Here is an 18589-nt window from a genome sequence, read left to right as displayed (position 1 = left end):
CCTTCCTACCTCTACCTCACACATACCTTCCTACCTCTACCTCACACATACCTTCCTACCTCTACCTCACACATACCTTCCTACCTCTACCTCACACATACCTTCCTACCTCAACCTCACACAGACTTCTACCTCACACATACCTTCCTACCTCTACCTCACACATACCTTCCTACCTCTACCTCACACATACCTTCCTACCTCTACCTCACACATACCTTCCTACCTCTACCTCACACATACCTTCCTACCTCTACCTCACACATACCTTCCTACCTCTACCTCACACATACCTTCCTACCTCTACCTCACACATACCTTCCTACCTCTACCTCACACATACCTTCCTACCTCTACCTCACACATACCTTCCTACCTCTACCTCACACATACCTTCCTACCTCTACCTCACACACACCTTCCTACCTCTACCTCACACATACCTTCCTACCTCTACCTCACACATACCTTCCTACCTCTACCCCACACATACCTTCCTACCTCTACCTCACACACACCTTCCTACCTCTACCTTACACAGATCTACCGACTTCAACCTCACACATACCTTCCTACCTCTACCTCACACAGATCTACCGACTTCTACCTCACACATACCTTCCTACCTCTACCCCACACATACCTTCCTACCTCTACCTCACACATACCTTCCTACCTCTACCCCACACATACCTTCCTACTTCTACTTCTCACATTGGTCAACTGTACTGATGTTTGTGTTAAATGATGATGAGCACTGGCCTGGGGTCTTTTCTGACTTCATTGACGTGCGGTATGGTCACGCTAGTGTGGGGCCCAGACACGCTCTGAACGCCACACAATGACAACAGTCAGAACACCTTTTTGTTTTAGGAACCCGAAGCGACAAAGAGATAGAGTTAAGTGGAGAGATACAAAAGATAAAAAACAGATGGAAAATCAAACAGGAAACAACCTTATCGGTTTACGATGAAGGGAGAGGGAGGGAGAGGGAGAGGAGACGTAAGGTAACCAGAGAGGACTGGGTCCAGGTGGGTGAGCTCCGCTGAGCGAGAGAGAGGAGAGAGGGATAAGGTGTGAATGAGAGGGAGAGAGAAAGAGAAGGGGTGGTGGAGAGGGTTGGGGCGATGGTGCCCTGATACAGCAGGTCTACCTACTGGTCCGGGTGGGCGAGCTCCACCGAGCGTATCAGAGAGCCCAGTCAGACCCAGACAGAGATGGATGGATGAGTGGAGAGAGAGGGATAAGGGAGTGGAGGAGAGGGATAAGGGAGTAGAGGAGAGGGAGAGAGAGGGATAAGGGAGTGGAGGAGAGGGAGAGAGAAGGATAAGGGAGTGGAGGAGAGGGAGAGAGAGGGATAAGGGAGTGGAGGAGAGGGATAAGGGAGTGGAGGAGAGAGAGAGAGAGGGATAAGGTAGTGGAGGAGAAGGAGAAAGAGGGATAAGGGAGTGGAGGAGAGGGAGAGAGAGAGGGATAAGGGGGTGGAGGAGAGGGAGAGAGAGGGATAAGGGAGTGGAGGAGAGGGAGAGAGAGGGATAAGGGAGTGGAGGAGAGGGATAAGGGGGTGGAGGAGAGAGGGAGAGAGAGGGATAAGGGAGTGGAGGAGAGGAGAGGGATAAGGGGGTGGAGGAGAGGGAGAGAGAGGGATAAGGGAGTGGAGGAGAGGGATAAGGGAGTGGGGGAGAGAGAGAGAGGGATAAGGGAGTGGAGGAGAGAGAGAGGGATAAGGGAGTGGAGGAGAGGGATAAGGGAGTGGAGGAGAGGGAGAGAGAGGGATAAGGGAGTGGAGGAGAGGGAGAGAGATGGATAAGGGAGTGGAGGAGAGAGAGAGAGGGATAAGGGAGTGGAGGAGAGGGATAAGGGAGTGGAGGAGAGGGAGAGAGAGGGATAAGGGAGTGGAGGAGAGGGAGGGAGAGAGGGATAAGGGGTGGAGGAGAGGGAGAGAGAGAGGGATAAGGGAGTGGAGGAGAGAGATAAGGGAGTGGAGGAGAGGGAGAGAGAGAGGGATAAGGGGGTGGAGGAGAGGGAGGGAGAGAGGGATAAGGGAGTGGAGGAGAGAGAGAGAGAGAGGGATAAGGGAGTGGAGGAGAGGGATAAGGGAGGAGAGGAGAGGGATAAGGGGTGAAGGAGAGGGAGAGAGCGATAAGGGAGTGGAGGAGAGAGAGAGGGAGAGAGAGAGAAGGGATAGGGTAGAGAGAGAGAGAGAGAGAGGGATAAGGGAGTGGAGGAGAGGGAGAGAGAGAGAAGGGGTGGGGTAGAGAGAGAGAGAGAGGGATAAGGGAGTGGAGGAGAGAGAGAGAGAGAGGGATATGGGAGTGGAGGAGAGGGAGAGAGAGAGAGAGAAGGGGTGGGGTAGAGAGAGAGCCCTGATACAGCAGATCTACCTACCATTGGGACAACAGTAAAGGGAATGGGAAAGATCAGCAGTGGCACAGTTGATTTATTTTTTATTTTGGGATTGATGATGAAGGATGAAGACTCATCTTGACATTAGACTACTTTTGTGTTCTCAAAGCGTCTGACAACCTTTAGATTTTGGAGTGAACTGGAATGGTGACGGCAGCCATGACTGTGGAGAAAGGTTATGTTCATTAGTGCACATCGTAGCAAACATTCTAAAAGGTTCTGCAACGGAAAATGAAAAAGCATTGTACAAATCCAGGTATAGTCCCTCGGCGGCAGGTAGCCTGGCGGGTAGGAGAGTTGGGCCAGTAATCGAAAGGGGACAAAGTCGTTCTGCCCCTGAGCAAGGCAGTTAACCCACTGTTCCCGTGCACCTATGTCGATTAAGGCAGTCCCCCTGCACCTCTCTGATTCAGAGGGGTTGGGTTAAATGCGGAAGACACATTTCAGTTGAATGTGTTCAGTTGTACAACTGACTTGTTCCAGTCTGTTTCTTTTCTTCGTTTGGTGCCTAATGAAGACAACCCAGTTGTTCCTGTAGATGGTTAAACACTGGTTGTTTACCCAAGCCTCCCACAACTCCCTCTGCTATCTACCGTGTAAATCCCTGAGGGTTCTGTTTTAAAGACCTGATAAGGGAGATAGTGACTCAATGGAGGCATTCTAGTGGAAGTACATTCCTCTGTTTATATTTTCCCCTCTTTTGTTTCATTCTGTCTCTCTTATTTACTTGTTCTTACACCATTTTAAAGTAGTTCCTCTGTGATATGGTAACTTCATTTTCATAAATAATGTCTTGTTCTTACACCATTTTAAAGTAGTTCCTCTGTGATATGGTAACTTCATTTTCATAAATAATGTCTTGTTCTTTTCTTCTTCCCTATTATTACATAAGTCATTATGTGTGTGGGGCAGTTGTTCCCATATGTACACACACACACACACACACACACACACACACACACACACACACACACACACACACACACACACACACACGCACACATGTACACACACACACACACACACACACACACACACACACACACACACACACACACACACATGTACACACACACATGTACACACACACACACACATGTACACACACACACACATGTACACACACACACACACACATGTACACACACACACACACACATGTACACACACACACACACACACATGTACACACACACACACACACACACACACACATGTACACACACACACACACACATGTACACACACACACACACACACACATGTACACACACACACACATGTACACACACACACACACACACATGTACACACACACACACACACACATGTACACACACACACACACACACACACACACATGTACACACACACACACACACACACATGTACACACACACACACACACACACACACGTACACACACACACATGTACACACACACACACACACACATGTACACACACACACCACACACACACACACACACACACACACACACACACACACACACACACACACACAATCTACCTCCAACATTGCTCCCTGACAGAATCTAAATGTATCCCACCACACCCAATCACCTCCCTTCCTCCTTCCCTCCACAGTAGAGTGAGGAGAGATGGATATGTGAGCTACATAACCCTCTCCTCTCTCTCCTCTCTCTCCTCGTCCCCCTGTAATAAGCAGCAGTATCAGTCCTCTATCATATCATAGCTGTGCTCCCAGAGGTGGCTGGCTGGGGATCAGCATCACATTCTGGCTGCCACCAGAGAATCTGGAACATCCACTCCCCAGGCCAAGCCCTGTCAGCCTGCACCCATCCCAGCCAAGCCCTGTCAGCCTGCACCCATCCCAGCCAAGCCCTGTCAGCCTGCACCCATCCCAGCCAAGACCTCAGAGATGTGGCTCAGTGTTTCTCTCTTTATACTCCACTATTTCTCTATTAGTCTCTCTCTCTCCCCTCTCTCTACCTCTCTCCCCTCTCTCTACCTCTCTCTCTCTCTCCCCTCTCTCTACCTCCCTCTCTCTCTCCACCTTTCTCTCTCTCTCTCTCTCTCTCTCTCTCTCTCTCTCTCTCCCTCTCTCTCCCTCTCCACCTCCCTCTCCACCTTTCTCTCTCTCCCTCTCCACCTCTCTCTCTCCACCTCTCTCTCTCCCTCTCACTCTACCTCTTTCTATCTTTCCCTCTCTATCTATCTCTCTCTATCCTGCTAGCTCTCTTTCTTGCTCTCTCCAACTCTCCCCTCTCTCTCCACATCTCTCTCTCTCTCTCTCTCTCTCTCTCTCTCTCTCTCTCTCTCTCTCTCTCTCTCTCTCTCTCTCTCTCTCTCTCTCTCTCTCTCTCTCTCTCTCTCTCTCTCTCTCTCTCTCTCTCTCTCTCTCTCTCTCTCTCTCTCTCTCTCTCTCTCTCTCTCTCTCTCTCTCTCTCTCTCTCTCTCTCTCTCTCTCTCTCTCTCTCTCTCTCTCTCTCTCTCTCTCTCTCCCCTCCCTCCCTCTCTCTCTACCTCCCTCCCTCCCTCTCTCTCCACCTCTCTCTCTCCACCTCTCTCTCTCTCTCTCCCACTGTCGATCTATCTATCTATGTCTCGCTCTCTATCTATCTCTCTTTCTCACTCCCCTCCAACTTAAAACAGAGCGCTCTGCTCAGTGCTGTATGTGTGTGTGTGTGTGTGTGTGAAACCTCCCATCGTAGTGTAGGGTCCATTAAACTGTGGTGATGATGTCTCTCATTAGGCGGAATGTAAATCTACCGTTGACTGGGGGAGAAGTGAAATTGCTGCTGGTGTTAACGCCACACACACAAGTATGCGCACGCGGAAACACACACACACACATGCTAGTGCACACACATGCACGCAAGCCCAAACACAAATGCCTCAGTGTGTACTGGGACATTCCACTTTGTGGTATTACTGTCTAGTAATATGTGATTTTATGATAACCCTCAATATGTCCTAGCCCAAGACAAGCCCTGTATCCATACTGATGATAACCCTCAATATGTGCTAGCCTACGACAAGCCCTTTATCCATACTGATGATAACCCTCAATAGGTCCTAGCCCAAGACAAGCCCTTTATCCATACTGATGATAACCCTCAATAGGTCCTAGCCCAAGACAAGCCCTTTATCCATACTGATGATAACCCTCAATATGTCCTAGCTCAAGACAAGCCCTTTATCCATACTGATGATAACCCTCAATATGTCCTAGCCCAAGACAAGCCCTTTAACCATACTGATGATAACCCTCAATATGTCCTAGCCCAAGACAAGCCCTTTATCCACACTGATGATAACCCTCAATAGGTCCTAGCTCAAGACAAGCCCTTTATCAATACTGATGATAAACCTCAATATGTCCTAGCCCAAAACAAGCCCTTTATCCATACTGATGATAACCCTCAATATGTCCTAGCCCAAGACAAGCCCTTTATCCATACTGATGATAACCCTCAATATGTCCTAGCCCAAGACAAGCCCTTTATCCATACTGATGATAACCCTCAATATGTCCTAGCCCAAGACAATCCAGCTCAGACCATCCAGCCCCGCCCAAACCCTCCTCATGTCTTTGATGGACAGATTCAAAAAGAAAAGCTGTGGACTAAATCAAATCTTATTGGTCACATACACATGGTTAGCAGATGTTATTGGTCACATACACATGGTTAGCAGATGTTATTGGTCACATACACATGGTTAGCAGATGTTATTGGTCACATACACATGGTTAGCAGATGTTAGTGGTCACATACACATGGTTAGCAGATGTTATTGGTCACATACACATGATTAGCAGATGTTATTGGTGACATACACATGGTTAGCAGATGTTATTGGTCACATACACATGATTAGCAGATGTTATTGGTGACATACACATGGTTAGCAGATGTTATTGGTGACATACACATGGTACACATGGTTTCAGTCTCTGAGTCCCAGCTTTGATGCACTTGTACTGACCTTTCCTTCTGGATGACAGCAGGGTGAACAGGCAGTGGCTCTGGTGGTTGATGTCCTTGATGATCTTTATGGCCTTCCTGTGACATCGGATGCTGTAGGTGTCCTGGAGAACAGGTAGTTTGCCCCCGGTGATGCGTTGGGCAGACTGCACCACCCTCTGGAGAGCCTTGTGGTTGCGGGCTGTGCAGTTGCCGTACCAGGTGGTGATACAGCCCGACAGGATGCTCTCAATGGTGCATCTGTAAAAGTTAGTGAGGGTCTTAGGGACCAAGCTGAATTTCAGCCTCCTGAAGTTGAAGAGGTGCTGTTATGCCTTCTTCACCACACTGTCTGTGTGGGTGGACCATATCCGAATGTCAGTGATGTGTACGCCGAGGAGCTTTTCACCCTCTCCACCGCGGCTCCATCAATGTGGATGGGGGCGTGCTCGCTCTGCTGTTTCCTTAAGTCCGTGATCACATCCTCCCTGTAGGTTTTCTCGTCGTTGTTGGTGATCAAGCCCACTACTGAAACTTGATGATTGAGTTGGAGGCATGTATGGCCACGCAGTCATGGAGGGGGCTGAGCATACAGGAGGGGGCTGAGCATGCACCCTTGTGGGTTCCCTGTGTTGAGGATCAGTGAAATGGAGATGTTGTTTCCTACATTCACCACCTGGGGGAGGCCCGTTAGGAAATCCAGGACCCAGATGCACAAGGTGGGGTTCAGACCCAGGGCCTCGAGCTTAATGATGAGTTTGGAGGGTACTATGGTGTTGAAGGCTGAGCTGTAGTCAATGAACAGCATTCTTACATAGGTATTTCTCTTGTCCATATGGGATCAGGCAGTGTGCAGTGCGATGACGATTGCATCATCTGTGGATCTTTTGGGGCGGTAAGCACATTACTGTGGGTTTTAGGGTGTAAGGTATGGTGGAGGTGATATGATCCTTGACTAGCCTCTCAAAGCACTTCATGATGACAGAAGTGAGTGCTACGGGGCGGTAGTCATTTAGTTCAGTTACCTTAGCTTTCTTGGGAACAGGAACGATGGTGGCCATCTTGAAGCATGTGGGATAGGGATTGGTTGAATATGTCCTAAACACTCCAACCAGCTGGTCTGCGCATGCTCTGAGGATGAGGTTAGGGATGTCATGTGGACCATGGGATCATTATGGGATCATTCACCTGTGGACCATGGGATCATTGTGAGATCATTCACCTGTGGACCATGGGATCATTCACCTGTGGACCATGGGATCATTCACCTGTGGACCATGGGATCATTGTGAGATCATTCACCTGTGGACCATGGGATCATTCACCTGTGGACGATGGGATCATTGTGGGATAATTCACCTGTGGACCAAGGGATCATTATGGGATCATTCACCTGTGGACCATGGGATCATCCACCTGTGGACCATGGGATCATTGTGAGATCATTCACCTGTGGACCATGGGATCATTGTGAGATTATTCACCTGTGGACCATGGGATCATTGTGGGATCATTCACCTGTGGACCCTGGGATCATTGTGAGATCATTCACCTGTGGACCATGGGATCATTCACCTGTGGACCATGGGATCATTGTGAGATCATTCACCTGTGGACCATGGGATCATCCACCTGTGGACCATGGGATCATTGTGAGATCATTCACCTGTGGACCATGGGATCATTGTGAGATTATTCACCTGTGGACCATGGGATCATTGTGGGATCATTCACCTGTGGACCCTGGGATCATTGTGAGATCATTCACCTGTGGACCATGGGATCATTCACCTGTGGACCATGGGATCATTGTGAGATCATTCACCTGTGGACCATGGGATCATTCACCTGTGGACGATGGGATCATTCACCTGTGGACGATGGGATCATTGTGGGATAATTCACCTGTGGACCAAGGGATCATTATGGGATCATTCACCTGTGGACCATGGGATCATCCACCTGTGGACCATGGGATCATTCACCTGTGGACCATGGGATCATTGTGAGATCATTCACCTGTGGACCATGGGATCATTGTGGGATTATACACCTGTGGACCATGGGATCATTATGGGATCATTCACCTGTGGTCTATGGGATCATTGTGGGATAATTCACCTGTGGACCAAGGGATCATTATGGGATCATTCACCTGTGGACCAAGGGATCATTGTGGGACCATTCACCTGTGCTCCTCTTGAAGCACTGTGTGAAGATTGTACCCCACTCTCAGATCTCCCTTCCCCCCCCCCTCTCTCTCCTTCCCTCCTTCTCTATCTTTCTCCTCCTTCTTTCCTTCTCTCAGCGTTATTAAGTCAACAAGTGGATTGTGTGTCAACAGGTGAAACTAAATCTGCGGACTGAAAGGAGCTCTGTGAGGCCGTATTGTGTGGACCATGGGATCATTATGGGATCATTCACCTGTGGACCATGGGATCATTGTGAGATCATTCACCTGTGGACCATGGGATCATTCACCTGTGGACCATGGGATCATTCACCTGTGGACCATGGGATCATTGTGAGATCATTCAGCTGAGGACCATGGGATTATTCACCTGTGGACCATGGAATCATTGTGAGATCATTCACCTGTGGACGATGGGATCATTGTGGGATAATTCACCTGTGGACCAAGGGATCATTATGGGATCATTCACCTGTGGACCATGGGATCATTGTGAGATCATTCACCTGTGGACCATGGGATCATTCACCTATGGACCATGGGATCTTTGTGAGATCATTCAACTGTGGACCATGGGATCATTCACCTGTGGACGATGGGATCATTGTGGGATCATTCACCTGTGGACCATGGGATCATTATGGGATCATTAACCTGTGGACCATGGGATCATTCACCTGTGGACCATGGGATCATTCACCTGTGGTGAATGGGTGAAAGGGATCATTATGGAATCATTCACCTGTGGACCATGGGATCATTATGGGATCATTCACCTGTGGACCATGGGATCATTCACCTCATTCATCATTCACCTGGGATCATTCACCTGTGGACCATGGGATCATTATGGGATAATTCACCTGTGGACAAAGGTATCATTATGGAATCATTCACCTGTAGACCATGGGATCATTGTGGGACCATTCACCTGTGCTCCTCTTGCAGCACTCTGTGAAGATTGTACCCCACTCTCAGATCTCCCTTCCCCCCCCTCTCTCTCTCCTTCCCTCCTTCTCTATCTTTCTCCTCCTTCTTTCCTTCTCTCAGCGTTATTAAGTCAACAAGTGGATTGTGTGTCAACAGGTGAAACTGAATCTGCGGACTGAAAGGAGCTCTGTGAGGCCGTATTGTGTGTGTGTGTGTGTGTGTAAGCTAAGTAGGCCATCCAGTGACCGCAGTTCTGGGTTGCATTTCACACTTGTCAATGTTCATATTTGAGAGATACAATAATTATTATACTTATCAATGTTGTGGATGAGCGCATTGTTTGTTTGTTCTGTTCCTCTCTCTCCATCTCTGTAGCTTCTGGGTATGCTGGAAAAGGACCCGAGCTAAGGGAATTGGGTTGGCTTTATAGTGCCTGTCCCAAATGGCTCATTAATGCATATGGGCATATTGAAAGATATTGTCAGTAGTGATGTAATGTTGTAAATGTTATGTTGTGATATTGTTTAAAACCGTGTTGCAATGTATATCCTTTAGTATGTTTAGTTCATGGAAAATGTAGGTTTGTATTGTTAATTGATTAATTAATTAGGGTTAATTGTTCTGAGGGGAGGGGCTAGCCCTACAAAAGGAGCCTCTCTCCAGTCAGAGAGGGGGATTTTTGGGATTGAGCTGTGGATGGGGCAGCATTGTTGTTAAGCTGTCCCATAAGGTAGACGTTGATGGCAGTACTGTTGTTTTCTGTTCCGGAATCACTTGTAAATAAACACCTTTGCAAAGAAGAACTTTTGCGGTTCCGCCATCTTTTTATTTTTATAGAGGTTAGGATATCCAGTTTAGCCATCTGGCCTACTCTACGTGACAGTGTGAGAGAGGCCGAGCAAGAGTGAGAGATTTGGGTGTTTAAGTCCACCACAGCTTTCCCACCTCCATCACCCCTTAATCAAAGGGAAGTCACACACACCACAGACGGAGAGAGAGAGAGAAGGGAGGGAGAGAGAGATAGGAGAGATAGAAGGCTTTTAGTGTCCCTTCCTCTGGCTTAGAGGGGATCAAATGCTCAGGGGGGTCCAGCCATCAGAGCTAAGACCCAGGAAACAAGGAGGGGGGAGAGATGGAGCGATGGGGATTGAGGGGAAGAGGACATTTGGGGTAAGGAGGAAGTGGGGGAACAAGAGGCAAGATATAGAGATATGGATGAAGTAGATCGAATGGGGAGGGTGAAGGGAGAGAAACAGAAGGGGAGAGGAGGGAGAATGAGGTGAGTGGGCTGGAAAGGGAAATGAGAGAGATGTGGGGAGAAAGGAGGTAGAGGTGTGAGTGGGTTGGAAAGGGAAACTGGAGAGATGTGGGGAGAAAGGAGGTCGAGGGGGGTGAAGGAGAGAGAAGAGGGGGGTGAAGGAGAGAGAAGAGGGGGGTGAAGGAGAGAGAAGAGGGGTTCAGAGAGGTGTGTAGTGGAGACAGCCGTCCGGTCAGGGAGAGACCTCTGTGTTTGACCCTATAATGGAGGGTAATGATCCACGGTGAGGGAGTCGTGTTCACACCCATGTCCACCTCTACCCTGAGCCCTGTCTGTAACTAGAGACCCTAATCCCTCACACTAACCCCTCACATTAACCCCTCACACCCCTCCTCACACTCACCCTAACCCCTCTTCCTAACCGCACACACATCTCAACCTCACACTAACCCCTCACACCCCTCCTCACCCTAACCCCTCACCCTCACACCCCTCCTCACACTCACCCTAACCCCTCTTCCTAACCGCACACACACCTCAACCTCACACTAACCCCTCACAGCCCTCCTCACACTTACTGACCTCACTGCAAAGAGTTCCAAGTAGGGCCTGGTTTCATATGAGTGGACTATAGCCACGGCCCAACATGTATGGCAGCAGCAGACTAAGGGGACTAGAACTAGGACTGTGTCCTGGTCAGGTTAAACACTTGGTCCTAGCTAAGGAGGTAGGATATTAAAGAGGCTTCTGAAGTTTCTCATTTCCAGGCTTGAGTTTGTCTTAACTAAAAATGGATCAACCCCTACAAAATGCGATAATGCAACACAATAATTCCCATTTCCTGTTGCTGCAGGATTATTAGGATCCTATTCTCTGATTGGCCAATTCAGTGGAGATACTTTTGTTCAGACAGTCCAATCATGCCTTTTCTATGAAATGTGATGATCTTACAGTAAGTGTTATGTTGACCAACAATATGCCCATGTAGCTACATACATTACCCACACACAGTATTGTGGGAGGCTGTTACAGCCCACGGAGCCCCTCTCACAGGATCTGTCTGTCTGTGTGTGTGTCTCTCTCTAGGTATATGTGAACGGAGAGTGGGTGACCAGTATCGGGGAGGGGGGCAGCTTTGGGGAGCTGGCCCTGATCTACGGGACCCCCCGAGCCGCCACCGTCAAGGCCAAGACTGACATGAAGCTGTGGGGCATCGACCGGGACAGCTACCGACGCATCCTCATGGTACAGATACACACATGTAGAAACACACGCACACGCACACACACACACACACATACACAGAAAGGCATAAAGAGACACAACCGTAGCAGCTACTGACACATCCTCATAGTACATAACAGACACAGATAGAGTACACCTGGCACAGCTGTCCTCTGCCTCTGTTCAGACACAATCTGTCTGACTCTCTACTGCCTCTGTCCAGACACCAACCTGTCTGACTTGACTGCTTCTGTCCAGACACCAATCTGTCTGACTCTACTGCCTCTGCCCAGACACCAACCTGTCTGACTTGACTGCCTCTGTCCAGACACCCAAATGACTCCCTATTCCCTTTATAGTGCACTGCTTTTACCCCTCAGGGCCCTCAGCCTCTGGAGAGTTTCTGCAGTCTATTGTGTCAGATCCAATTGCGTTGGATTGTTCTGCCTAACACAGACCACCCTTCACACAGACTACCCTCTCCTCCTCAACCACTGCACTCAGTACAGCAGAGAAACAGTAGCCTGTCTAACACAGACCACCCTTCACACAGACCACCCTCTCCTCCTCAACCACTGCACTCAGTACAGCAGAGAAACAGTAGCCTGTCTAACACAGACCACCCTTCACACAGACCACCCTTCACACAGACCACCACCCACAAGTCTCATGTGGCTGGACTGGCTGCCTTCTCCCTCCTTCCCAGAGAAAGATGGAGGAGAAGAGGGAGAAGGGGAGGGAGGATACACCTTACAGGGAGGAGGACAGACTTGACAGGAATGCAAACATACACTTCCCTGTCCTGGACCTCATCTGTGGAGGAATGTCTAAATGTTTCAACTGGGGAAACAAGGTGCTCTGTCCCAGCCATTCGTGTGTGTGTGTGTGTGTGTGTGTGTGTGTGTGTGTGTGTGTGTGTGTGTGTGTGTGTGTGTGTGTGTGTGTGTGTGTGTGTGTGTGTGTGTGTGTGTGTGTGTGTGTGTGTGTGTGTGTGTGTGTGTGTGTGTGTGTGTGTGTGTGTGTGTGTGCGTGTTGCATGCTTGTGTGTGTGTTTGCATGCTTGTGTGTGTGTGTTTGTGCTCTGCTGCTACAGGTAGAGAGACGTAATGTAGAGAGACGTACTGCCCTACCCTGCAGCTACACACTGACCAGCTATAGGCAATCAACATACCCCAGTTTACAGGAGGAACACACACGCACATGCATACACACACTGTACACACACACACCAGACTCTTTGTTTTGGACGCGGCTGACAGAATTACACAGAATTAAAACAGCTTTAAAAATCATTGACAGCAGTTACATCTGGAGAACGGAGAAAGACCGAGAGGGAGAGAGAGAGGGAGACTGAGAGAGAGAGAGAGCGAGAGAGAGAGAGAGGGAGAGAGAGAGGGAGACCGAGAGAGACTGAGAGAGCGAGAGAGAGAGAGAGAGAGGGAGAGAGAGAGAGAGACTGAGAGAGACTGAGAGAGAGAGAGAGCGAGAGAGAGAGAGACTGAGAGAGAGAGAGAGAGAGAGACTGAGAGAGCGAGAGAGAGAGGGAGAGAGAGAGAGACTGAGAGAGCGAGAGAGACAGACTGAGAGAGCGAGAGAGAGAGAAATAAATAAATGTAGCTAGAGAAGGGAGAAAGACAGAGAGCAAGAGAGAGGCTGAGAGAGAGCGAGAGAGGGGAAATAGAGAGAGAAAGCACTAGAGATTGGTTACTAGGGAGGGCTTTGCCTTCCATGGAGGTATGTGCTCTGGAAGTGACATAAGTGCCAACTGAGCTGAGTGTTCAGCTAGTTTACATGTTCAGTTTTAGTGCAGGCTTGGCTACTGATGGGACTTTCAGTTTTAGTGTAGGCTTGGCTACTGATGGGACTTTCAGTTTTAGTGCAGGCTTGGCTACTGATGGGACTTTCAGTTTTAACACCACATTTCTTAAAGGTCTGATGCCTGGTTGCAACACTGCTGTGGACTAACAGAAGCTGTCTCAGTGGTCTCAGGTGGACCCTGTGTGGACCCTGCCACCCCTCCTCCTCCTCCATAGGGGTCCGACTGATTAACGATGTAAAGCTATGCCCTGGATCAACACCCATTCCATTGTCTCTGCCGTTTGAACTCACACGCACGAATGCACACACACACATAAACACACACACATAAACACACACACACATAAGAACACACACATACAGGAACAGACACACACACACACACACGGGAACAGACACACACACACACACACACACACACACACACACACACACACACACACACACACACACACACACACACACACACACAGGAACACACACGGGAACAGACACACACACAGGAACACACACATACAGGAACAGACACACACACACACAGGAACACACACGGGAACAGACACACACACACACAGGAACACACACGGGAACAGACACACACACACACACAGGAACAGACACACACACACAAGAACACACACATACAGGAACAGACACACACACACACACACACACACACGGGAACAGACACACACAGGAACACACACACACAGGAACACACACACACAGGAACACACACGGGAACAGACACACACACACACACACATAAGAACACACACATACAGGAACAGACACACACACACAGGAACACACACATACAGGAACACACACACACATACAGGAACACACACACACACACACACAGGAACACACACACACGGGAACAGACACACACAGGAACACACACACACAGGAACACACACACACAGGAACACACACACACAGGAACACACACACACACACACAGGAACACACACATACAGGAACAGACACATACAGGAACACACACACACACACACACACACAGGAACACACACACACGGGAACAGACACACACAGGAACACACACACACAGGAACACACACACACGGGAACACACACACACAGGAACACACACACACCGGAACAGACACAGCCGTAAACAGCCAAACAGAGTAAGCGATAAACAGAAGGTCGTGGATACGGAACACTCTTTTCACGCCATTTCGCCTGGTGGGTGGTGCTATACAGCGGTGGGCATAGATTTCAGCGCGCGTACAGGTCAAATCAAATTTTATTTGTCACCTGCGCCGAATACAACAGGTGTAGTAGACCTTACAGTGAAATGCTTAATTACAAGCCCTTAACCAACAATGCAGTTTTAAGAAAATGCAACAACAAAAAACACACTAAAAAGTAAGAGATAAGAATAACAAATGATTAAAGAGCAGCAGTAAATAACAATAGTGGGGCTGTATACAGAGGGTACCGGTACAGAGTTGATGAGGGGGGGGGGGGGGGGGGGGGGGGGGGATTAGCTGTTCAGGAGTCTTATGGCTTGGAGGAAGAAGCTGTTTGGAAGACTTGGACCCACAGTGTCAAGAATAAGCCGAGCACTAACTCATGTCTGGATTGTGGAGTCTATTCAACACACCTCTAAAGCCGTAGAGTACAGGTTGACTAAAACCGTAGAGTACAGGTTGACTAAAACCGTAGAGTACAGGTTGACTAAAACCGTAGAGTACAAGTTGACTAACGCCGTAGAGTACAGGTTGACTAAAGCCGTAGAGTACAGGTTGACTAGTACAGGTTGACTAAAGCCGTAGAGTACAGGTTGACTAAAGCCGTAGAGTACAGGTTGACTAAAACCGTAGAGTACAGGTTGACTAAAGCCGTAGAGTACAGGTTGACTAGTACAGGTTGACTAAAGCCGTAGAGTACAGGTTGACTAAAGCCGTAGAGTACAAGTTGACTAAAGCCGTAGAGTACAGGTTGACTAAAGCCGTAGAGTACAGGTTGACTAGTACAGGTTGACTAAAGCCGTAGAGTACAGGTTGACTAAAGCCGTAGAGTACAGGTTGACTAAAACCGTAGAGTACAGGTTGACTAAAGCCGTAGAGTACAGGTTGACTAAAGCCGTAGAGTACAGGTTGACTAAAACCGTAGAGTACAGGTTGACTAAAGCCGTAGAGTACAGGTTGACTAGTACAGGTTGACTAAAGCCGTAGATTACAGGTTGACTAAAACCGTAGAGTACAGGTTGACTAAAACCGTAGAGTACAGGTTGACTAAAACCGTAGAGTACAGGTTGACTAAAGCCGTAGAGTACAGGTTGACTAAAACCGTAGAGTACAGGTTGACTAAAACCGTTGAGTACAGGTTGACTAGTACAGGTTGACTAGTACAGGTTGACTAAAGCCGTAGAGTACAGGTTGACTAAAACCGTAGAGTACAGGTTGACTAAAACCGTAGAGTACAGGTTGACTAAAACCGTAGAGTACAGGTTGACTAAAGCCGTAGAGTACAAGTTGACTAAAGCCGTAGAGTACAGGTTGACTAAAACCGTAGAGTACAGGTTGACTAAAGCCGTAGAGTACAGGTTGACTAGTACAGGTTGACTAGTACAGGTTGACTAAAACCATAGAGTACAGGTTGACTAAAGCCGTAGAGTACAGGTTGACTAAAGCCGTAGAGTACAGGTTGACTAAAGCCGTAGAGTACAGGTTGACTAGTACAGGTTGACTAAAGCCGTAGAGTACAGGTTGACTAAAACCATAGAGTACAGGTTGACTAAAGCCGTAGAGTACAGGTTGACTAAAGCCGTAGAGTACAGGTTGACTAAAGCCGTAGAGTACAGGTTGACTAAAGCCGTAGAGTACAGGTTGACTAAAGCCGTAGAGTACAGGTTGACTAAAACCGTAGAGTACAGGTTGACTAGTACAGGTTGACTAGTACAGGTTGACTAGTACAGGTTGACTAAAGCCGTAGAGTACAGGTTGACTAAAGCCGTAGAGTACAGGTTGACTAGTACAGGTTGACTAAAGCCGTAGAGTACAGGTTGACTAAAACCGTAGAGTACAGGTTGACTAAAGCCGTAGAGTACAGGTTGACTAAAACCGTAGAGTACAGGTTGACTAGTACAGGTTGACTAGTACAGGTTGACTAAAGCCGTAGAGTACAGGTTGACTAAAGCCGTAGAGTACAGGTTGACTAAAGCCGAAGAGTACAGGTTGACTAAAGCCGTAGAGTACAGGTTGACTAAAACCGTAGAGTACAGGTTGACTACTACAGGTTGACTAAAACCGTAGAGTACAGGTTGACTAAAACCGTAGAGTACAGGTTGACTAAAGAATCTACACGATTTTAGCCCATGTTGAGGTCCGAGACAAAATCTCCATGTTGTTGCCTATCGCATCAAATCAGCCTCTAAAGCCCATTACACGTGAGATGGTGCTGTCGAGCAAGATGAAACATCATTGAGCTAGCAAACACTGAGTGAGAGAGCGCAAAGGATATGTCCCGGGAGCAGAGGATGCAGCGAGCGCACAGACCAGTCGAGTGCGCAGACATTTGGTAGAGAGAGCAGAGGATGAAAAACTTCTGAATAAAAAAATAGGGAACCGTAAGCAAAGAAACATGGTTCAAACTGTAAACAATACCTCTTTAAACATCAAATTGTCCACTTAACAATAGTCACGTCTTTGTCAAGTTTTCGCTCGCAATTTCTCAAGTTGCTCCCTCTCAAGTCTACGCAGTGGTGATTTAGCATGTAAATCATCAAAGCCACAACACAACGCTAAACAATACATAACTTGCACTATAACGGTGCCAACAAACTGTTAGGGCCTACATAAAGCTGTCCCAACAGCAGAGCTTTCTTTTCAGCACCGTGGAGTGAATCCTTACCACCGCTACACCTGGCTATCAGCGGAGCCTTGTCTGGCAGCGAAATAATTAATTCAGCCTCATTTATTGCCTTAAAAAAAAACATAGCTGATACGGCTGACTTGCTTAAACAAATGTGGTTTCTAAGGACAATTGAGATGTACAAGCTATGGCATAAGGGGACGTCGAGCCGATAAGAGACATTAATGAGCGAGCTAAGATGAACGTAGTCAACTATTTGTTCAGCACTTTTGAAATGTACAGCGACAGAATGCAGAACATGGGCTGTTCTCACAGGGTTCTCCCTGTATAACAAGTCAGAACCGTAGGATAAATCAAGGGGCATATAAGCAGACAATGAAAGCGCTTACAATATTTGATGATCACATTTCTCTAAAACAGGCTACATGTGCACAGGCTACATGTGCACCACCAAGTCAGAACAGTAGGCTAAATAATGAGAGGAAAAGGGTGAGGGTGAGGGTGAGGCACATGGGCTAGTAACAGTTTACTACACAACATACACTTAGTATTACTTTCTTAGCTACAGTATACATTTCTCCCTGGCATATTACATCATTTATGCAGCAGCATTCAAGACATTTTTGGACTTTTGTGCTGTGCTCACTTGAACAGGAAGGTGGCGCGGTGGTCCTTGTGGGCAAATTATGGCATCAAAGCCTGGCATTCTCTGGATTTATGGTGCTTTCAAGACAACTGGGAACTCCGAAAAATACAAGGTTGACATCCGTGATCTTCAGGTCGGAGCTCTAGAAAGAGGCCCGAGTTCTCGACTTGGAATTCTGTGTTGGATGACCGTTCAAAGCGTATTTTCCCAGTCAGAGCCAGTTGTTTTGAACGCGGCAGATGTCATGCTAGATTGACAGCATGGTCAATGTATTCAACCATTCTGGTCCATGGTGTTGAATGTTTATTCTTTTAAGCTTGG

At 48.0% G+C, this 18589-nt stretch overlaps 1 protein-coding gene across 2 annotated transcripts in view; it reads left to right on the top strand.

The window, feature by feature from the left end:
- prkar1b (protein kinase, cAMP-dependent, regulatory, type I, beta) overlaps positions 1-18589 on the top strand; it is a 194405-nt gene that overhangs the window by 132575 nt on the left and 43241 nt on the right. For both annotated transcript variants that reach the window (XM_031814385.1, XM_031814386.1), the window contains one exon: positions 11821-11979. In XM_031814385.1, coding sequence (XP_031670245.1) covers positions 11821-11979 — 159 coding nt within the window. The remainder of the gene's footprint in view (positions 1-11820; positions 11980-18589) is intronic.

Source organism: Oncorhynchus kisutch, unplaced genomic scaffold (assembly GCF_002021735.2).
Source record: "Oncorhynchus kisutch isolate 150728-3 unplaced genomic scaffold, Okis_V2 Okis06b-Okis10b_hom, whole genome shotgun sequence".
In the NCBI taxonomy this organism is placed as follows: Eukaryota; Metazoa; Chordata; class Actinopteri; order Salmoniformes; family Salmonidae; genus Oncorhynchus; species Oncorhynchus kisutch.
This window is presented reverse-complemented; position numbering and strand designations above follow the sequence as displayed.